Source organism: Chionomys nivalis, chromosome 3 (assembly GCF_950005125.1).
Source record: "Chionomys nivalis chromosome 3, mChiNiv1.1, whole genome shotgun sequence".
NCBI lineage: Eukaryota > Metazoa > Chordata > Mammalia > Rodentia > Cricetidae > Chionomys > Chionomys nivalis.
Window position 1 is genome coordinate 67,028,928 of NC_080088.1, and position 23,654 is coordinate 67,052,581.

The window sequence follows — 23,654 nt, forward strand, 5'->3', positions numbered from 1 at the left end:
TGGTGCTAAGGGATTTTAAAGAACCTCTTAATATAGTTACAGATTCACAATATGCAGAAAGAGTTATCTTGCATATTGAAACCGCTGAATTTATACCAGATGACACAGAGTTGACTTCATTGTTTATCCAGGTACAAGACATAATCAGGAACAGGCTTTGTCCGATGTACATAACACACATCTGGTCCCATACAGGTCTGCCTGGTCCTCTAGCACAAGGCAACACTGAGATTGATCAATTATTGATTGGAAGTGTGTTGCAGGCCTCAGAATTTCATAAGAAGCATCATGTCAATAGTAAAGGCCTAAAGAAAGAATTTTCCATTACATGGCAACAAGCTAAGGACATTATAAAGAGATGTCCTACTTGTTCTTTCTATAATCAAACACTGTTGCCTGCAGGGAGTAACCCAAAGGGTACTAAAAAAATGAAATCTGGCAGATGGATGTGTTCCACTTTATGGAATTTGGTAAATTAAAATATGTATACCACACCATAGACACGTATTCAGGTTTTCAATGGTCTACTGCCCTGAGCTCAGAAAAGGCTGATTTAGTAATCACACATCTATTGGAAGTTATGGCCATCATGGGAATACCTGCACAAATAAAGACAGACAATGGTCCAGCATATGTATCTGAGAAAATGAAACGCTTTTTTGCTTATTATAATATAAAACACATTACAGGTATACCACATAATCCCACAGGTCAGGCAGTTATAGAAAGATCAAATCGTACTATAAAGGATATGCTGAACAAACAGAAAGGGACCGAAAATACCCCCAGAAATAGATTACATAATGCTTTATTGACCTTGAATTTTCTTAACGCTAATGAGAAAGAAACGACAGCAGCAGAAAGACATTGGATAATGGAAAAGTCTGCTGAACTAAATCAACCGATTTATTTCAAAGATGTGCTGACCTCTCAATGGAAGCCAGGAGATGTGTTACATTGGGGAAGGGGTTTTGCTCTTGTTTCCACAGGAGAAGAAAAATTGTGGATACCATCAAAATTAATAAAGGTTCGATTTGAAGAGGAGAAACCTCTTGGAAAGGAGAAATGACAACTCATCCACAATGATGATATTCATACAGGTGTTAAAAAAACCTATAGAATGGGAGCAGGGTTCTGTTCTTATTTCCACAGGAAAACACTCATCTTTGAGAAATTCAAAGGACCCTGGATGTTTGGATACTGACAGATGGAAAAATACCTGCCCAATAGGAACTATCAAGAAAACTGAATAGGTTCTATAAGTAAAATATACTAAACCATATTTCTAAATTTATAGAGCTGGTTTTGAAGTTGGACTCTGGCTCAGTCCCTCTCCAATTCCAAGCCTGTTGGTAAGAGAGAAAACCAGAGTTTCTGGATTTTCTGTCTCATGTCAAGAGCTATGATAGGGGACAGAAAGAAATATGAGTTTAGAAAACATCTTTGCTTTTCTTCATATCTATCATACTTTTCATTGAATATATCTATAATGCCTTTCATTGAATATATATATATATATATGTCTATATGATTAATGTTTAAGTTTTTTACAATGAACAATGAGTTTTTCCTGAAGTGACATTTGAAGTTTCCAGGAAGAAGATGGGGCTCCATAACAACTCCACCTGGTTGATATGATGTCATGATACTGATAGCGCTACTACAAGACCTGTTTTTGGTACCAGCTGCACAAGACAGTTCCAACTTGGTTAGCTGAAACGGTGCACATCTTATACAACATTCTGGCCAGACCTGCACAAAATACTCAGAGACTATTTGCAATTTTAAAAGACATTGATCTTGAAATTTAACCATCATTTTACTTTCACAAGATCCCCCAGAAAGAATGTCGCCCCCATGACAGCTGGAAGTACTCTAGAGGACGACGTCCCCTCTCCCAGTAAAGTTTGCCCTTGGGTTTAAGGACATCATTTAGGGGTTGATTATAATTGGTATACGGTTGAGGGTTGGGGAAGGAATTTTATAAGCCCAGGGAATCATTCGAAAAAAAAAAAAGAGGGATAATGGGATGATGGGATAATAGATTGGTACTTGTTGGTACTTGTGAGTTATTGTTTTGAGACAAATATATTGGTATCAATTCTTATATATTGATACAAAGTGAAATTATATTGACTATTGTATGCATGCATGTTTCTACCTCTGTTTAAAAACATTTTTTATGTATTGACATATATTGTATTGATATATTTATTGTATATATTTACCATATTGCAGTGTACATTTCTACCTCTGATTAAGATACTTACATATTGTTTGTGTATTGATATATATTTACCATACTGCAATGTATATTTGTACATTGTTCGTATTTGGAGGTCATTGTCCTCATTTGTTTCACAGTCATTTATTGTCTTAGTCTTTAAGTTAGATAGGTATTGAGAATTATATAGATCAATAGTATTCTAAGTTTGTCATTTATAATTAGACTAATCAGGTTCTTTAGATACATAGAGATTATACTCAGTATAGATAGATAATCTTCAACCTCTTCAAAGAGCTGTAGAAAATGGCCTTTAATCTAACTCAGAGTTTTGTGGTAGTGAGACACAATTGCTCCTGGCAACACCGATCTATTCCCGAGAGAATGTTGAGCACCAAAGACACTCCACCTGGAGCCTTTCTTCTTGGCTGAACTGGCCTTTGGGCAAAGATATGCCCATACCTCAACCACTGACAGAAATACAGAGTATCTGTGAATGGAAAAAACAGGACTGTCATATCCTGCCAAGACAGGGTAAGATAGTTTTGACAAGTTTCTTGCCTTTGAAAATGGTATGTCAGTTATGTTAGGCCTTAGCCAAAGTTGGTTGCTTCAACGCTGCAAACGTGACCTTGGGTGATTGCCCAGGTAGCTAGTTGTCTCTGTGATTTGTTGCATGTTTTGGAAGTTGTTTGATTGCACTTCCTAATTACTCAGGTAACATTATTTCCCTTCTCAGATCTTCGATGGGGTTGAAGACTATATAAATGTAGTTACTTTCCACTCATGACTTGGCCAAGCTATTTATTATACAAGACCTAAGCTAGTTAGAATAGGATATTTGTACTTATTGTATATAATTTCATAGTAGGTTTAGAACTCTCTTACTTAAACAAAAGGGGGAGGTGTTGCAGGAGGTCTTTCCGCTCCTCCAGTCAATAGCCTCTGAGATACCAGCCCATTGGGGCGTGGTCTGTCTCCCTTTAAAAAAGCGGCTACTTCCCTCCTCGCTCTCTCTTACTTCCTGCTCCACTTCCGGCAACTAGACTCCCTTCCTGATTGCGCAGAGGGTTGTCTGGGACGGTGATCTGTAAGTTTTTTCCCCTTTAAATAAATAACCATTATATTAATCATAATTCCAAACTAGCGTAGGATTGTTTGTGACTTAGGCCTTTGCCTTCACTTCCCACTGGATTATGACATCATTCCTAGACTCTAAAAGTAACTAAATTTGCATTTGTCTATATTCGAGTCTGTAAGTTCCAAAATCAGTAAAATATTGGTTGTCAAGTGCAGGTTAAATAAACTTCAATCTCTAATGTGTGGTTACATTCCTAGTGGAGCTTCGAGAATCTTTTAGGACAAGAAGAAATTATGTCTTACACTCTTACCATCAACAAAATCTTGGACTCAGAAAATAGAGAGCAAGTCCTGAAAATGAGTCAACCAAGGGGTCTTTGGAAGGGGATATGTAGTTGATGTAGTAGTGCTATTCCAGAATCCTCCTCAGGATTTACTGAAAAGTTCATTCTCACGCTCTAAGCTCATACAAATGTTTTTATGTAGACAGCCATCATCAAAAGCCAGAAGAAGGGCATAAGTTGGTGATAAAATGCTGGGGATAGTACAGAGAACGAGATGAAGAAAGAGCAGAGAAAGAATCAATATGGAAAACAAATAATTTAGTTTGGAATCAGAGAAGCCCTAGTGAGAGGAAATACTTATATAAAAGCAGGACTTAAATGATAGTAAAACATGAAAGGCCGCTGTTAGATAGGGTACAAGGGAACTCTTATGCCACTGTAATGGGAAATACACAGCAAGAGGAATGGATACTGAGGATTGAAAATGATTTGTGTGTAGGGTGGTGCTTTAACAGTATTGAGAGTAAATCAACGATTCTTTAATCATTAATTAAGGGAGGACATCAAGGAATATAATATAATTCCGTCATAATGATGAGTAACTTCCATTTGATTAGGTCATCTGATTTTATATGTAAAATCAGATAGTAAAATCATAAGTACTTATATCCATTTTAGAGAAAAATAAACTGAGAATTATGGAGGATTTTGTATGAGACACATGGCCGGAAGAGAGAAGAAATTTAATTTAAACATATGTCCTGAAACAAAATTTGAGTGTATGCTGTTTCTTACTATAGGAGATGAATTAATTCACATTGTTTTATGAAGCCCTGTATTAAGAAAAACTTGAAAACACTCTAGTTGTGCCTTTAAATACCACTCTCAAGTGACTGGAGTACCTTACCTATCATACATTGACCCTTATCTGCCATAACTAATAATGTCCTAAAGTAACTTTTGTTTGTTTGTTTGTTTTGTTTTTAGTTTTCTGAAACAGGGTTTCCCAGTAGTCATGGAGTCAGCCCTGGAACTGGTCTGTAGACCAGGCTGGCCTCAAACTCACAGAGATTCACCTGTCTCTGTACTGGGATTAAAGATGTGCTCCACCACTGCCTGGCAACTAATTATTTTTTTAGTCTGTGAGCAGTATCTCTCTTAGGAAGCACAGTAAGCTATTTCAGCACACCACCACAGCACTGCTTCCAAAGCATTTACCCCTCAAATCATCATTGAGCCAACAAGTTGTCCAGCACATACAATTTCTGCTCATTTTCAAGTTGTCCATGGTGTTTTAAGTGTGGGATCTTGTTACAGACCCTAGAATAAAAGAATCAGACAGTAGGGTAATTTTCCTTACCCACTTACCTCTGTTTCCCTTTGTGCTCTACCGACCCAGCTGAGAGTCTGTCAAGGGGAGACCCAAAGCCAGGGAAACTCCTCTTTTTCTTGGTCTCGTATACATCATTCTCCAAGGACACCAGTTCGTCAAGAAGCAGGAGCTTAGCTGCAAGGTCGGTGGCTGATTTCTCTTCCCTGCCTGTGGCTGGTGATTGCAAGTCTGCTGCTCCAAACTCAGAGGCCTACAGGGCAGAGAAAGGTGGGCTCATTCATTTAGACAGTGGAAAGCAAAGATGCACAAAACTGGCATTGGGCATTTTCTACCGCCAGATGACAAACCTGTTGCTCATTTTATGATGTCTTGGGGTTATGTTTTAGAAAAAAAAATAACTAGACTCTGGGGGACTGAAACATACAGCGATGGATATACCCAAGGGAAAAAAAATCCAGGCTTTTATCTAAAATTTGTCATCTTTACTGATTAGTCTTTTAGATTTAGCCCTTAAAAGAGCAGCACCCTTCCCTGTGCACCATGGCACTTGCCCTGCACCTCTTTCCTCAAGTCACTCTTCACACCTTACTCTACAGAATATCTGTTACAAATACGTTACAAAGTTATGTTTTCCATTAAGTGAAAGTAATTTGAGAGTCATGGCCTAAGCTATTATTTCTTTTCCTTTATGCCTATCCCAGTATTTTTCTCATAACAACAAAAAAAATCTGAACTTTTTTTTTCTGAAAGCAAAGCGCTAAATGTCATGCCATTTTACTTCCTTAATTCATTCATCTTCTCTGTAACCTGCTAACGTTCCATTGCATTCCATGTTCTGCATTAGGTTAAAAGGAGGCAAAAATAAATAAATCCTGTTTCTGTGCCCAAGGAAATTAATATCTCAGTCTATGTGATTTATTAAAAATGATAAACAATGTGTAGAACTATCCCAATAACAGTACGGTTACAGGCACATTTTCTTAATTTATCTGACATGTATGCTTTCTCTGTGTACTTCATGCAAGTCATAAAGGGATGAGTGAGTGCAGAAACTCTCTTTTCCCTTCTCTAGTTCAGTAACAGAATTTTAGAATTCTGCTTTTGGTAATCCCCAGACTCCCTTACTGTTAAGGAATCACACATCTGTTACAAGTGCCTGAGATGATGCTCCAGATGGAAATTCAAGCTCCAGCATGTCTCCCTTTTAGCTACACGCTTCCATGTGTCACAAGGTGGATCACAACAGAGATTAGGAGAGGAGGAATGTTAAATCACAATATAAAATATTGACCAAAATGAGACTGATTATGGAGTCCTATTTAGCTGTGGGATTGCTAACATCATTACCATGCTGCTTAAAATTGATATTAATTTTTAATAATTTCTTGTTTAAGATACCCTTTGTGATATTTATTTCCCTATGAGTTATTATTAATAATAGGGGGTGGAGAGATTCAACTCCCTAAATGAAAACTGATAAACTTTATGTAGGTCGCCTTGAAAAAAAGGATGGATTACCAGTCAAAAGGCCAAACAGACTACCCTTATGTTAGTTCTTAATTACTGATACCACAGAGGAGACTGCAGGAAGTTGGATGACCATGGGAGCTGCTTGCTGCTGAGGCATGATGCTGGCTCCTAAAGATCTGGTATTAGTCAGCAGGGCTGAAATTTCCCTGCAATCATCTCTATCCAAGTCAGAGGACTGGCTTAGCAAAATTACTGTTGTGAATGGTATAAAACTAGTAATGCCACAATTGGTATAAATATGCCTTCATGGGGCTGGAGAGATGGCTCAGTGGTTGAGAGCACTGGCTGCTCTTCCAGAGGTCCTGAGTTCAATTCCCAGCAACCACATGGTGGCTCTCAGCCATCTATAATGAGATCTGGTGCCCTCTGTTTGCCTGCAGGCACACATGGAAGGTAGAAGGAATGTTGTATACATAATAAATAAATAAATCTTTAAAAAATAAATAAATAAATAAATAAATAAATAAATAAATATGCCTTCATCTGCGTGAAGATTTGCTGTAATTGGTCCATAACTCTGGCTGTGCAAGCAGGTAGTTCAGCTCACTGAGCTCATTTGGTAAGCTAGCTGAGAGACGTCTTCCTGTGATGTATCCCTCTCTCTCCATAGCAACATTAGGACCAGTGTAAAGCGTCTCTCTACTGGCATTTTCTGCCTGATTGTCTTGTTAGATGGGCAGACAGAGCTTCAGAAGCAGTTGACAAATTCAGCAAGAGAAAGGACAGGAGTTGGCAGCAGAGGGTAGCAGAGATAATGGCAGTAGAGACACAGAGCAACAGCAGTTACCTTCTCTGCAGAGGCATCTGGGACAAGAGCCACTGCAAACATAGACAGCTGGAAAGTTCTCCAGCTAGAGAGCTTCCAGCGCGGACACAAAATAAATGGCAGACGTAAAGAGAAGGTGAGAAAGATAGGAGAACTGGGGCTGGAGGACAGAGAATACTAAACAGCCAGAAAAGTCAAACTGTTGTCCCTGGAATCATGCCAGAGATGTTTGGCAGGCCTTAAAGACCAAAGATCAGAGGTGCTTTAGGGCCAGGAATTGTACCGCTAGTTGCTGTTAAAGGATGGAGAATGTGAAAATCTTTAGATTGCCCTGGGGCCGTAACACTTGCCACCTTAAGAAAAACATCCCATTAGCTATGGCCTGCAGGAATATTTGGACATTAGTGTCAATCACCACTCCCCAGGCTCTCTGCCTGTCAGAAGCCAAGGGTCACAACCTACCAAGCCTGGGAAAAATTTCTCCTTCGGAGAACAAAAGGCCACAGTCTGACAAATAGGAACTAAGACATCTGAAAAGTGTTTCATTTTTTCCACTTAGCACAGCATAAAAACTAGTTTTGTTTCCTATTGTAATAAAAGGTTTGGACAAAACTACATAAAATTCGGCATTCAACTGACATTTTACGTAATTACATCTCATGTTGATGTAATGATAAAATTCAAACGTGATTGTAGTAAAAATTAACTTTTAATGTTTTTTTGTTTGAGGAATACAAATCTTACTATTTAAAACTCTTAAAAAAATATCCAGATAATGCTGGACGGTGGTGGTGCATGCCTTTAATCCCAGCACTCAGGAGGCAGAGGCAGGCGGATCTCTGTGAGTTCGAGGCCAGTCTGGGCTACAAGAGCTAGTTCCAGGATAGGCTCCAAAGCTACAGAGAAACTCTGTTTAAAACACACACACACACACACACACACACACACACACACACACACACAATCTAGATAAGTCATATGGTCTGCATTCTCTAAATTCAATAGTTATCATCATTTATATATTTAAAGCTTACAACCTTGAATATCACTGGCAATGAGAGTAAGGTGACAGAGAAATGTTTCTCTTTTTGATTATGTGTTCTGAAGCCATTTGTCAGCTGTATCTTCTGGATGACGTAAAAACAGCTTGTGTCTGTTAAAATATAAATATGCCCATATGTGCCGTTGTGTGTGTGAGCACGAGCTTGTGTATGTGTGTGTGTGTGTGCGCGCGAGCGCGCGTGCGCGAGCACACGTCTAGGCCATAGGATGGCATCAAGTATTTTTCTTTCTCTTATTTTTTTAAGATAGGGGCTCTCGCTGAATCTGGAGCTCACTGATTAGCTCAGCCTGGCTAGTTTAAGCCCCAGAAGGTCTGTCTTCACACTCCCAGCACCCGAACCATAGGTGCCTGATGCTTCATCCAGCTTGCCTGTGGGTGCTGGGGATCTGAATTCTGGACCTCATGCTTACTTGGCTAGAGTCATTGGTGAACCACCTCCTTCACCCTTGCATGTGATATCCTAAGCTAATTCGCATTACCTCTGTTGCTATGTCCACAGAGAACGCCTTTCCTGAGCTCCACAGCATCACAACCACAGCCAGGATGAAGTGTGCACTTGCCAATCTCCGGTCCAGCATCTAGGCTCAGATACAATGAGGTTGATATTAATTAGCTTGAAATATAAAGACAGAAAACTGAAGCTAAGGAAAAGCTTATTAGAAGTGAAGCTATTCACTTCTAAGTGATGGTATGCATATCTACCCATTAAATAATATCTAATAAAATCTGTCAGCCTCTTGTAATGAATTTTCTAAAGGATTCATTTCCACAAAAACATGCATTGTATTTATATAGCTATAATAATAATTCAATTAAATCTAATCAAATATCTAAGAAATTATATCAATGTCATATGGCTTTTATTTTGGGGATAGTAGCTTAATGCTGACAGATGTGAGAGAATAAAGCTTTGGGTCTCTGGACCAGAATATATGGTATACCTGAAAGAATAAAAATTTTGAAAACACTACACAATCAATAAGATAATACATTTATATTATTGTGTTTGATCAGGATTCTTTAAGACTCAAAATGTGAATATGTTATTTAAAAAGTGCCAAAATTTAATATTCTAAAATTTAAAAATTTTATGTGGTAAGATTCAACAAAATCAACATATAACAAAATCAAAAGACAGATTGTAATATGAAAGATATTTTCAACATGAGTAAATAAGACAAAAGTTACTAACTGGAACACATAATTAAGTCTGATAAGTAACACACATAAACCAGACACTCAAATAAGTAAAAATCAGCCTAAGTTATGAATACATATTTCATAGACAAGGGACAGCACAATGGGAAATTAATGTCCTACAAAACAAACACCGTAGCATTCACACACATTGCATTAACAGAAAGAATCTCTTCACTACAGATTTTAGAGAAGTATTTGGAAACAATATCACAAAAGTCCTGATGAAGTTGGAATTGGATACAGTTGTGTGAGAAAAACTCGGCCAAAGAGTAAAGGTTGAGAATAGCTGTGTTCTAGCAACTGTGCCTTTATTTTACTTCTAGGTGTATAACCTTGAGAAACTTCCACATGCTTATAATGACACAGCCGTGGCACAGGTCATTAACTCACTAGTTTTAATCGCAAACATTCAGAATCAGTTCGTGTACTCTATCCAAGAGAAGATGGCTGGGTTAACTGAATGGCATTCAAACTATGAGCTTAGAGTAAATGAATTAGATTCATATTACTATTAAAACAGATGACTTATATAGAAGTGTAAAATATATACATGACAAATATATACCCTTCTGGGGCAAAGGGAAAAGGACTTTGAGTTTTGAAGAATGGTTTTGAGTCTCACTTTGTTTAGTATTACTGTGATCTTGGACAAAGTTTATTTAACTCTCTTGAACTTCAATTTTCATATGTATAAGGTGAGAAGTAATTCCTGTATCAAAAGAGTTCCTGCAGGGTGGAATTGATTTACCCATAATGCCGTTGTCACATGCATTGCTTAGTTTTGGTACATGGAAGTACAACTATGTGACATTTTTCAATATTGCTTTGGTAACTGCATATATGTTAATGTGTCCCCCAACTTTATGCTTCCTTCTTGTTGCTGTGAAACTTGACTCTAGATCTGAGTAGTTGTGTTACATGCTACAACATGAATTGTGATTTTGCATAGACAAAGGAACATTTCTATTATATGTCCTGCTTAAGATTCAAGATGGAGAAAAATTTCTTCATAATATATATAACATTTCTTTTATCAAATGTAATAAAATAGAGATTAAATTCTTTGTTTATTATAGCATTAATTATTTTCTTTTGGTGTCTTGTTATTAATACCAGTCTCTAGCTTCTTGTCTGTATTCTATCATCTCTTGAAATAAAACAGTAAATTTTGTGTTCTCTCTTTGTTAAGTTGGTATTCAGTTGAGTTTTTCAGTGAGCATTGGAATATGATAAATGAGATCATATTTCCAAATATAAAAAACATACATCTTGAGAAATGACAGTAGTGATCATTTGATTAAAATATCAACCAAAATTATATTAGCTTTTCTTTTAGAACACCAGGCATTCTTCATTAATATTTTTTCTACTGATTTTGCTGATATTTCTTTTACATTCATCTATACACAGGAAGACATTTTAAAAGCATAGCTTTATTTGAAAACAATCTCATATTCTGTATATATCTACTTTTTAAAGTAACACTCATTTAATCAAAGATAAATTACAATTGTGTTCACTTCCCTTCATTTTTAATTATGCTAAAAATAATTTTCAAAGTGCCAAGTTGCCCTGTTTTACAAGTTGTTCCTTGTGGATTCCCTTTAACCACTTTCACAAACATCTTGCTAACCAAAGTCCCCTTCATGCCCACAGGCCTGTAAATGTAACAGAATGATGGTGTTTGTAATATTGATGATTACATCTGACACATGTATTTTGGAGCTTGGGCGTATATAGAAAAAATAGTTTTAATGTATCCTCTAACAGATAACCACATCCCGATCCTTTGGATAGGGGGGTGTAAAAATAAATGCTGAGTTTAAATACGTGTATTTAATGTTTTAGAACCATGCTTGTACCCAATAAACCAACAGGCTGAGTTTCTAAATATGGCACTTTGTACACTAATATAAATAAGGACTCTGGCACCTGCCAAACAAGAGACATTGGATTAACTCATTGAAACTCAATTGCTACAAAATTAGAAACAGCGGAAATTATAGGGAGGAAAGGAAAAGACTAGGTTTAGCCCCATTTCTCTATTTTGTTGATAGTGAATAAATATAGGTCATGATTTAAAACCCCCCTAGGGCCCAATGTGCTCTCCTTTAAAAGAATTCTTTGACTATGAATTTACCAAAGCTGAAGTGTTTCCACATTAAAAAAAAAATCTCTAAATCATTAGCTTTTTTTCCCCTTTCTTTAAAGACATATAGCCTAGGGTAAATTTGCTTTACCCTCCCAAGTACCAAAATTTGGGTGTATAACAGCTAGACTCCTCCTTTTAGCTGAGTAGCTTTTGAGTTATAATCCTTGGAGTAATAAAGAATTCCAAAATAGACAGAGGGCATGGAATCTGACTTCTAGGATTTTGTAGGTATTTTATTTGCAAGCCATTGGGTTCTTGTATTTTATATGCTACATTTTAGTATACTATTTATACATTTCTGCATACTATTTATTATAATAAAAATCATGATGTTAAATATTTCATCCTATTTTATGCTATATATTGCACTTGAATTATTTAATACATCTGGATAAATCAACATTTACTTTGTGAACTATCTGAAGCTGTGTCTTAGACTTTCTACATGTGACATCTTATGTCTGGAAAGGATCCTCCCACCCATGGCTGGAGGAGTGGAGTGCATGTAGATCAATGTGAAGAAACACGGAGTGTTGTCATCTACATTGGAGAAACAATGCATATTATTCATTCTTTAAAATACGATGAATTGTGGAAGTACAACAATGCTGAGCTCTCCTTCATTTTGATTGAACCCAGTAAAAGATAGTTGAGTGGGAATTAAGGTGTTTCTGTCTGTGAACAAAGGGTTCATAGGGTAGGGAGCAAAAAGGAGAGCAAAGGGGGAGGGATGGGGGTCATTCATCATCTTCATGGTATAATGACTTGTCATAAGTCATAACAAAATGTTCTGCAAAAGCAGAAGCCCAAGGAGATGATGGCTGATCTGATACACCCTGGAACTAATAAGACTCTTAAAATACCAGTGCTTGAAGGTTACAGTTGAAACAAACTCATCAGATGATTAAAGGTCTCATCAGTTTGAAACTTTATAATAATCAATTTACTTTTGGACAGTGAACCTAAACATTAGAAGTTCACAATGATAGTAATTTTGTGGGTGAATTTATATAGCATCTGGAAATTTTTAATTTTCTCTAATAACTAAATTGAAAACATTTAAGACAGAATCTATCCATCCTCGTTTTTAACAAAAAATGAGCTCAAAATTGAATAATTTTTATTCAAATTTTCAATAATTTAAACCTTTTCTTAACCACTTTCCACTGTAAATGTAAGGAAGAGTTGATGAGATGTGCTATATCCATGTATTACAAAATGTTAACTTGTGGAGCTGTGGATATAACTCAGCTGGTGGGGTGTTTACATGCTCAGCCCAATATGGTGGTTTGTGCCTGTAATCTAAATCTGAAATGCATGAGACATTATCTCAACAAACATAGAAACAAAAAATGTTTGTGAATTTATTTGGTTTTCTCCTTTTGGATCATGGATAAATCTTTCTATTCATCCACTCACAGTTTTAAAACAAAAATAACTGCAATGAGTTCCAGGTTCCATGGCACCAAAGTGATAGCTGCTCTAGGGAATTCAGAGAGGAAAGGTCAGTGTGTGGCTTCATTTGATTGGCATTATAGTTACCACCTCACTGTAGGCTTTAGAGAGCATAGAAAATAGCATGATACTTCATTCTTTCTTTAGAGGCAAGTTTTCCAATCCGTGTAGTCTTTGAAGTATTGACTGGCTATTTCCCCTGTATCTAGAAAACAGTCTATAAAGATAAAATAATCACTCTAGAATTTCCTTAAAAACCCCTAACCTTAGTGGATACTGACTTCATCACTACAATAACTAAGAGGGTTTCATTTAGAAATTTTGAGACGTTTCACTCTGCACCAATAATAAGTACCCACATGTCCTTGCAATTTTCATACAGTATCATTCCCAAAAGCTTGCCAATGAGCTAATGGATGGTTTAAAAGTAAAGCCCAGCAATAAGTTCACCAACACCGGACCGTTGCTTCTGTGATGGTGGTTCACACAGTTTACTTTATGTTGTGGATGCAGTTTTGAAAAGTTCAAATTGAGACTGCGAGTGAGTAGTACATGGATTATTTGAGAATTAGAACACCGGGTGTATTCTCTCTCTCTCTTTCTCTGTCCCTCCCTCTCTCCCTCCCTCCCTCCCTCCCTCCCTCCCTCCCTCCCTCCCTCCCTCCCTCATTGTTCTGTTTACAGGAAAAGCTTTTCCAGAGCTGTGAAGCCAGAGAAATAAGAGCCAGAGCAACAGCCCTCATTTTCAGAGAGTTTTGTGCTCTTTCAATATAACCTAGTCATATAATAGTAAAACAGTTTTCCATCTGCCCCCCCCCAAAAAAAAAATTCAACTCCAGGGAGGTCTTTATGAAAGCACTTATAATGACTTCCCCTGAGTGTGACAATTCAGGAAGGATGATAATTTGCTAGTGCGTATGTATCCACTGATTTTCCTTAATTAGACACAATTTTCATCTTTTGTTGCTCTCCACTTTTGGAACAATAAAACTTGTAGTAAATGCCTCTGAAATGAAAAAGTCCTGGCAATCAGAATGCTTTCAAAGAAATAAAGAAGGCAGCAGCTTACCATGGCTCTTTAAAGAATGACCCCACTACCACCACCAAGAAAACCTTTAGATCTTGATGGAGGAAGGTCATTGGTTAAATAATAAAGAAACTGCCTAGGCCCATTTATAGGCCAGCCCTTAGGTGGGTGGAGTAAACAGGCAGGATGCTGGGAGAAAGAAGCCGAGTAAGTGGGTCGCCATGATTCTCCCACTCCAGACAGACGCAGGTTAAGATCTTCCCTGGTAAGCCAGCTCGTGGTACTACAAAGAATATTAGAAATGGGTTAGATCAATATGTAAGAGCTAGTCAATAAGAGGCTGGAGCTAATGGGCCAGGCAGTGATTAAAAGAATACAGTTTCCGTGTAATTATTTCGGGGCATAAGCTAGCCATGCGGGCGGCCGGGTGGCAGAACACAGCCCTGCCGCCACTCCTATTACAACAAGATCTCTTAACAAAGAGAGCTGGCTGTGTTTATAAGGTACTCGAGGGAAGGGGCTGTGCCATGTTGACCAGTCCATATACACACATTGCAAAATGCCAGGCAGTCAACAGTATGTGCTTGATTAAGCGGCCATAGTTGTTGGTAGGTAAGCATAAATGCACAGTAGATATTGATAACCCAGGTGAGTCGGTATGGAAGCTAACTCAACACACTAAGTTAGGCTAAGGAAAAAGACAGGCAAGCTTTTCCACTAACGAGAACTTGGATTATATCCATTCTGGAGTTCACTGACACTTGCTACCATTCCACATTCTGGTCTCTGCAAAGTGATGCACGCTAGAACCCACAGTAATCACCCCTCCACCTAAGACGAGCTGTTACATTCTAACTGGCAATTAGACCTCTGGACAATTAAACAATGACATAAAACAATGATACCTATGGCCAGAGAAACTTCAGCCTGTGACTGTAGCTGAATCTTCTAAGGAATCTAAATTGTTTAATTGTGATACTCACCAATGGGACAAAATAGAACCCATGACACCATGGATAGAGAAAAAGCTGACAGAGCTGTACCTTAACATATGGATTTAATGCACTGAAAACATAAGATAAAAAGGTCTTAAAAGGCTCAAGTTGAATAAGTGAAGTTAAACCTAAGACATGTAAGGTTCAGAATGAAGTAGACTTTTACAACTTCATTCTTTACCCTCCCTTGACCCATGTAATACTTAATATTAATCTTGCATTTAAGTGACATAAAATTAGCCAATATAATCAATAAAAATATACTCTAAATGTACATAAAAAGGGTAAATATGAATTCCATATTGCTTAGCAACAGGATGCATTCATTAATCATTTTGTAAGCTAGGAACGAGGGATCTAGAAATGGACACCTGACCAACTCAAGTTGCCTACTTGCTCTACCCACAGATTTCTTCTTGCAAAAGCAAATTCTTTCTGCAGTGTTTGCATAATCTTCAAAGAACTTTTGCATAGTGTAATAAAACATGAATACTTTCAAAATTATCCTGCAACATTTTTGTGCATGCAGCTATCAAGTTAGATTAGTGTAGAAAGCATCGTCATTCCTTTGCTAAAGGTTGATGAACTGAGATGGGCCGAGTTTCCACAAGACTGTGACCTCCTAACCCCTAGTGTTGCTCCTAAACTTCCTACCAAAACAAAGGGAAGGCATGGAGATGTGCAAGGTCTCAGCTTACACAGCATGGATAGGAGCTCTGGCAAGGCATGTTTCTCAGTCTTGCTCTTTGGCATTTTCATTTGGGAAGGGAACAGAGATTCACTCTACTGATTTATGTGAAATTTAGAAGTATTTCATGTAAACTCACAAGCAACAGCCATTTCCCAATAAACAGTTTTATCATTCTTTAAAATGTGGCAACTTTTTAAAATGCTTCTTACTTCGAAGTTTTATAAAAACTATAATACTTGACCTTGAAATATAAGGGTCAAATTATTCCCTAGAATCTAGAAACATGGTATAGTGGTAGAATTGAGAATATAATAATGAAAATATTATCAACTGGTGAAAGACAGAGAATTTGCCTGTCCCATAGATGAGCTCGCTAGTTGGTTATACAGTGGTCAGCCCTAGAATCATTTGCACACAATAATAATAATGAATTCAGCAGATTATATTTATATTTATGTGTCTACTTATATATATGTAGTGGTGATAATCAAAGAAAACTAGGTCATCAATTTAAGAGGAAGACTGGGGGTGTGTAGGGGTGGTTTGTAGGAGGGAAAGAAAGACAAGAAAGAATACAATTTTATTTTAATTAAAATATATTAAATTAAAAGGAACAGTAAAATAGAGTCACTATTTCCTAGTAGCAGTCACTATAATACTTAGTGCACTGTTCTTCACTTTCAACCGTACTATTTCCATGAAAATACTTGCATGCAGTTCTAGACAATACCCCTGGGTAGAAAACAAAGAGAAGAAACCTCATTTGTACACAAGGCATTATTACTCATCAAGCTTTAACCATATTAACCAAAGTGAATTTTTAATACTAAATGTTTTTAAAGCACAGTTTTGATGTCTTTAGGCCCTTAAGTTTCATAGGAATATGGGATTTTGGAAAAGGAAAGCTAGATGCTAGACATCCCTGAATTTAGCAACTTCTAGCTAGGAAAGTGAGACTTAGAGGGAATGAAATGAACTTGACCAGAGTGGAGGTAAGTAATGCCTGTGTGATCAGGGGAAAGAATGGCAGACACTATGGGTGCAGGGAGGGCAAGGGATGGCAGGGCACTGTTGGTGGGGGGAGGGGAAGTTATGATAGGCACTGTGGGTGGAAGGGGAGGTAAGGATGGCAGGCACTGTGGGTACAGGGAGGGCAAGGGATGGCAGGCACTGTGGGTGGAAGGAGGGGAAGTGATAGCACTGTGGGTGCAGGGAAGGGATGCTTGGTTTTGAGGTCTGGGCTCATGAGACATCTGGAAGAAAAAAAGGGCAATACTGAGCAAAAACGAGTTCAAGCCAGCCAAAACCAGGAGCAACTACTGCCAAGTAATGTTGATTAGATGACTACACTGGAGGGCATCATTGGATTTATTTGGAGAAGGAGTGGGGTGGGGATGTATAACCTGAAGATTGACTTATATTGAAGCCACTGTCCAGCTCATGTGTATTCTTAGAGTGGTCCGGGGTTAGGAGAGGACGTTTACTCTCTGATGGCAACTCCATCTACTTCAGTTGTACTATGAAAAAGCCCCAGGAAATTGAAATGTTTCAAGGAGTTATTACTTGGGCCTGGTGCTACAAGTCTGGTGACCAGAATCTAAGAATTATGTTTCTTTGGCTGCACCAATGAATCCAAGTAAGACTTGACTAGAGGGTATGTCAGAACACAGAAGGTGAAATACTGACAGAAGTTAAGTAATGTCACATCTGGAGATTTTTATTCTCTAATGTGGGCAAAGTGATTGATAAAGGAGCTTCCTGGCCATTCTGCCATCGCATGCTCTTGTACCTTGTATTTACTCTGTTCAACAACAAAACATCTCCAAGTCCTGGTTTATGCTCAAGGCTCACCTGAAGTGCATAGAAAAACATGGGACAGAACTAAAACAATACTTTTGATTTATTTTCTTTTGAGACAAACCAACTGATATAAGTTGATTAAACAGGTATCAAAATCACCGAGAGCATTTGAACAAGAAATAAAAATAAATCATATATCAGAGGTTCTTATATCTAGTCACACAAAGACAGTTTTTTCTCCACTGCTTAGGACTCACTTTTATATAACTCCTTTAAAACCCTGAGAAAAAGAGAATGCCACACTTATATTCGTTAACTGCTTGAATGTAGCTACAGTGCAATTCAGTTATGGTGGAGATTGGAGCTCTCTGCAGAGGCTCTGCTTGGAAAAAGTCCCCTGAGAGTGTGAAATGCACCAAAGTAAAGAAAAGAGAAAGTACATAATGCATTGTTGATTTGGGGGTAGAACTTTATAGGTGATTCTGTTAATTCTGCAATTATGTGGATATTTAAATTGTCATAATCTGTCTCTAGAAGGATGGGTCAGAAACATAGTAATCCCATGTCTACAAAACAATAAGATATCCCCACACCTACAATAAGCCACACATATGATTCAGAGGAAGATTTTTTTTTTTTTGCTGTAAGAGTTCAATTTATTGAATACATACCTATGTTTTATTTTAGTATTGAAAACCAGAAGCATATTTTTGATGTGTTCTCAATGAGAGCACAGAATATATATTAAATTATTAACACAATTCAATTAGTAAGTAGCAGGAACATTTCAAATGCTGAACAATAAACCTTATGTAAGACTACTGTAACTTTGTTGCTGTTATTATATTCAATTTTTCTAATAAGATAAAAAGGATGTTCCAGGATTTGCATATATGGAATTTGATTTTTAGGGCTATCCTTAAGTTCATCTGGATGAAAGGAAAACCTTCTCATCTATGCAAATTCTTTAAATGTGACCATTTGTACGTTAAGACATTTCTTTATACTTAACATCTGAGATGAAAGAGGAATAAAACCATAAGCATTTCTCCTGTGTTCTTTTTCCTTGATTTTGAAATGGAAAAAAAAATAAAAAAAGAAAGAAAAATGCAAATCAATGTAAGGGTCTCACAAGTATCTTTATCAATTTGTTCTACAAAAAATGCAAGATTTTCTACTACTCAGAGAGGAAAATTTATCAGAAGCCACTTCTAATTTTAGCAGAATCAAGGCATACATGAAATAGTTTTACAAGGATGTGAAAATACATGCAATAGTTAAAAGAGAAAACTGAACCCGAGATCTTTATCAGTTTTCACATTTTGCTTACCTTGTGAGAAGTCGGAACTCCTAACTACAGAGTCCTGTCTGCAGTTTATCCCAAACTTAGTCCTGATGGTGAGTTTCTTTCTGTGTTTTTATAGTCGCAGTTCTACTTCACTTGCTCCAGCCCCTGTCCTTGCTTTCTCTTACATCAGTTCTACAGATTTCCACGGAACATTTCCCTAACTCTCTCTCTCTCTCTCTCTCTCTCTCTCTCTCTCTCTCTCTCTCTCTCTCTCTCCTTTTGCCCACCCTCCTCCTAGGTCCCTCCCTTCTTTCCAATCTCTCCTTTCTACTCCCTCTCTCCCCCTCTCCTCATTTCTTTTTTTTTTTCACATCTGTTCTATCTATTTTGTTTTGATTGTGGCATTTGAGCAGCTCAACTCTGGAAAAATTAAGTGCACACTTAGCTTCGTGCTCAGCTTCAGATGCATCACCTCGACCAGTGGTTTGAGTCCAGCTTTGACTATTAAAGTTTGTATTTGGGCAATTAAATACACAAAGATTTGTGAAAGTCACCAGGGCATTTCGCAGCAAGATTTCAAAAGATTTGAATCAGACATAAACTGTAGTATGGTGGAGTTTTGGACCTTTCTATTACATGATTGTCTTCAGAAACAATGGGTAATTTGAGCCTCAGGAGCACTGTGGTGTGTCAGTGAAACAGACAGGCACATCTTAATTGACATGGCTGTACTAGGAAGCCTGTCTCTAACAAAAAAATGCTACAGTGTGATATGCAGCTATGAAGGCAGAGGAATAGACACCTTTATCCTGTTCTTCTTCTCTTTTATTTTAACTTAGTTTCAAACAAAACTTTCTTGTTCTTTCTGAAGGTTTCCTTCATCTCCTGAAAATCACATTTTTCTGCACATGGGCATTAGTAAAAAGAAATTATTGGATTCATAGGTGCGTGGTGTGTTATTCGATTATCATGGGCTTGTTTGATTCATTGTGGGTCTCTGTTTATCAGATAGAGTAGGAGAGGATCAAAAAATTCACTTACTTAGTGAGGACACACAACTAAGAACCGTGTCTGAGCTAGATTACAAATGCAGTTTTATGTCCACACCCAGTTCTCTGCCCGTGGTTGTATTTTGTCTATTTCAAAAGCTACCAAAGAGAATCTAAACCAGATTATATTTTTGCACCAATAGAAATCAATTTGTTCTTTTTGGTTTTGCTTACAAGCCATTTAAAATACTACTCACTGTCGTGGGAAATATTGCATGGTTAATTTGGAGTTACACAGGCAAACTGACCAGAGCACTCTGAAATGTTGGGGCAGTAAAATGCTTCATTTTTATGAAGGGCTTCCAGGGACAACATATGTCTCAACAAGCCTGAAATCTGAGCAGTCGGTAGCAGAGGTTCACAAGTCAAGATAAAAATATAGCCTAATTTTGGAACCTTGTTTAGATATTACCGACATAAAACAATTATGTTAAGCTTGAATCCACATGATGGAAAACTCTCAATATAGTTTTAATGAATGCATCATGATGCTACCACAACCAGGATCTATGGCATCCCACTGCCTTAGCATTCTGACAAGTGATATCTGCAGCTGATTTATTCCAGATCTCTTGTTGCTACACAGTCCAAAGATTCCAGCCTATTTGTGGATTTTGTTGACCTAATTCAAAATTTGACTTAACTGTTCTACAGCAGTAAAAAAAAAAAGCAGCAGTTTATTCCAGGAACACAACCATGGTACATCTAAGTCATTTGTACAGGCTTCTGTACATTGCACAATTCTGTGGGGCTTGCTTTTGTGGTTTACATTATCTTGTAAAGGAGAGAAGAGGGGTAACATGCAAAGATGTATAAAGATGAAGAAAATAGGCACTGAGTGATAGTTAAATTAAGTCAAGAAAGAGAAACTATTATTGAAGGCTTTTCAGTGAGCAGATCCTTTTTCCATTCAGATAACAGCCTTGCCAAGGAGGTATTATTCACAAGTAACAGCAAAGAAACATAGCACATCATTTAAAAAAAAGGATAGCACAAGTCCTCATAGCCTGAATGTGATGGGACCAGGAACTGGCAATGGCTATGTTTATCAGTTGGGATTCTGGCCGTAAAGAGGAGGTTCGTTCAAACTGGGAAAATAAAGAATACGAAGAATAATGTTATTTGAGCAGTGTGCACATATTAGAAGAGAGAATCAATAAATGATACACTAAAAGACAAGCACCCCTAGTCCTGAAGGACTATGTGATTGATCATAGGGACCCCAAAACAGAAGAATCCAGGTAGAGACAGTTGACTATGATCTTTCATAAAAACAAAAAACAAATACATAATAAACTCAGGGTTATTGACAATAGACAAGTTTGAAATAAATGATTGATGGATAAACACAATGTGGTATGTACACACCAAGGAATATTATTTAGACAAAAAGAAGAATGAAATTACATTGCTGCAGGAGAATGGGTGGAACTGGTAACCTTGACAGTAAGTGAAATAAACCAGACTCAGACATCCCTTGTCTCTTTTCCATCTATATGTAGAGAGCAGAAAAATTATATGATAGTGGAACTGGAGCTCTTATGTAATGGGAAAGGGATCAGTGAGATGGGGGAAGGATACAAGAAGAAAATGATATGAATAAAGTATATTATATTCATACATGCAAATGTCACAACAAAAGCAACTAGTTTGTATGATTAATATCTATTTTCTTATTCACTGGTGACTCACCTTCCATTCAATATTGACAATTGGGTCACTCCAGATTGAGACACTAAAATATACTGGTGGTCAGCTTTAGTTAAGGACATAATGATCACTCAAGAGGGACATAATAATATTTCCAAATATATTGGTTAAATAGATGTATATCTATAAAAAAGAACGTAATTGGGCCTTTGCTACATACCATAGACCATAGACAAAACTAATTCAGAATGCATCAAAACTTAAAAGAAACTTGAAAAACAAAACACAGAAGTAAATTCGTGATATTGTATTGAGAAAGAATTTCTTAGATAAACTGCAAAATAACAAGAATAAATTGCTTGCTTAGGAGTGCTAGCATACTGTGTTCCACAAGAATTATGCAGTGAACTTTCAGGTGATAAAGCAAAAGGTTGGACCCACCAGAATGAATGTGTTCTGAAGGAGATAAACCCAGTTGCAAGATATTGGGCCCACTATCTTTTGTATAATGACTGTTCTCACAATAAATGTCTTGTGAAGCTATAAGCCTTCTCCTTTCTCTAAATGGGACCTGTACCAAATGATTCAGCAGTATATAGATTCTTGGGCACAACTTTTCCTGTGTACTTGTATAATTGGGTCACTTTCTTCTACTCCGTGGAACATCCAGTGAGAAATTTAGTCATGCAGTCAATCACCTTGGTTTCCACAGTCTCATCTCTGCTTTGTTCTCTGAGATAAACTTAGAAGCCAGCTCCCTGAAATTATCTTCGATTCAGCCGGACATTTAGTCAGGAAAGGAGTTCTTCATATGGATCAAATTTGGGAATTCCTTTAGGGAGAACATGATGCCAGGAAGGTTGGCATCCTGTTGGTTGATACCTATCTATAGGAGAAGTTACATTTAAAGACCAAATATTGTGAGTGAATTGACTAACTTTGAGATTTATGAGCCTTAAAGGCAGACACCCTGGTATAGGGGATATGGTAGAGGCAAAAAAAGCATAAGGGGGACTGTCTGAATGTCCCCGGAAGTTAAAGTATTTGGTCAGGTGATGGTATATGAAACTAGATCCTTCCTCCCCCAGTAAGAAGGAGTCATTAAAAACAACCATTACTTTTTTTTCATAATCCCATGTAGCTGGGTGAAAAGGAAGTGGTCCTGGGACAAAAGCCCAACTTTATAAAGATTATTAAGGCTCTTAAAGATGAAATGAAAAATGCCCTTAAAGAAGTAGAAGAAAAGACAACAAAAAAATGGAAGAAGTCAAAAAATCTCTTAAAGAAAACCAAGAAAAAGCAATCAAACAGTTACAGAAAAGGCTCAAGACATGAAAAGAGAAATATAAGCAATAAAGAAAACCAAACAAAGGGCAATCTGGAAATGGAAAACCTGGGTAAATGATCAGAAACTACAGAAGCAAGCATAAGCAACAGAATACAAGAGATGGAAGAGAGAATCTCAGGCATTAAAGATACAATAGAGGAAATCAATTCAGTGGTCAAAGAAAATGTTAAATTCAAAAATTCTTAACACAAAATATCCAGGAAATATGGGAAACCATGAAAAGACCAAACCAAAGAATAACAGAAATTGAACAAGAAGTCCAGCTCAAAGGCACAGAAAACATGTTCAACATAATCAAAGAGGAAAACATTCCCAACTTGATGAAAGTCATGCCTATGAAAATATAAGACGCTTATAGAACACCAAATAGATATGACCAAAAAAGTCCCCTCGTTACTTAATAATCAAAACACTAAACATATAAAATAAAGATAGAATATTAAGATCTACAAATAATAAAGTCCAAGTATTGTATAAAGTCAGACCTATCAGAATTACATGCAACTTCTCAATGGAGACAGTGAAAGCAAGAAGGTCCTGATTGCAGATTCCAGCCCAGACTATTATATTCAGCAAAGCTCTCAATCAACATAGACAGATAAAACACGGTATTCTATGACAAAACCACTATTTAAGCAATACCTATCCACAAATCCAGTCCTACACAAAGTAATCGAAGGAAGAAAAACCAATTTAAGAAAGTTATCTACACTCACACA

General features: G+C 37.2%; 1 protein-coding gene across 1 annotated transcript in view; it reads right to left on the bottom strand.

Moving 5' to 3' along the window:
* Window positions 1–19,009, bottom strand: part of Ostn (osteocrin) — a 43,335-nt gene extending 24,326 nt beyond the window's left edge. The window contains exons 1-3 of the mRNA XM_057766185.1: window positions 18,931–19,009; window positions 8,760–8,858; window positions 4,957–5,171 (exon numbers count right to left, since the gene is read on the bottom strand). Of these exons, the coding sequence (XP_057622168.1) occupies window positions 4,957–5,171; window positions 8,760–8,858 (314 nt within the window). The 5' untranslated portion in view covers window positions 18,931–19,009. The remainder of the gene's footprint in view (window positions 1–4,956; window positions 5,172–8,759; window positions 8,859–18,930) is intronic.
* Window positions 19,010–23,654: the final 4,645 nt, after the last annotated feature.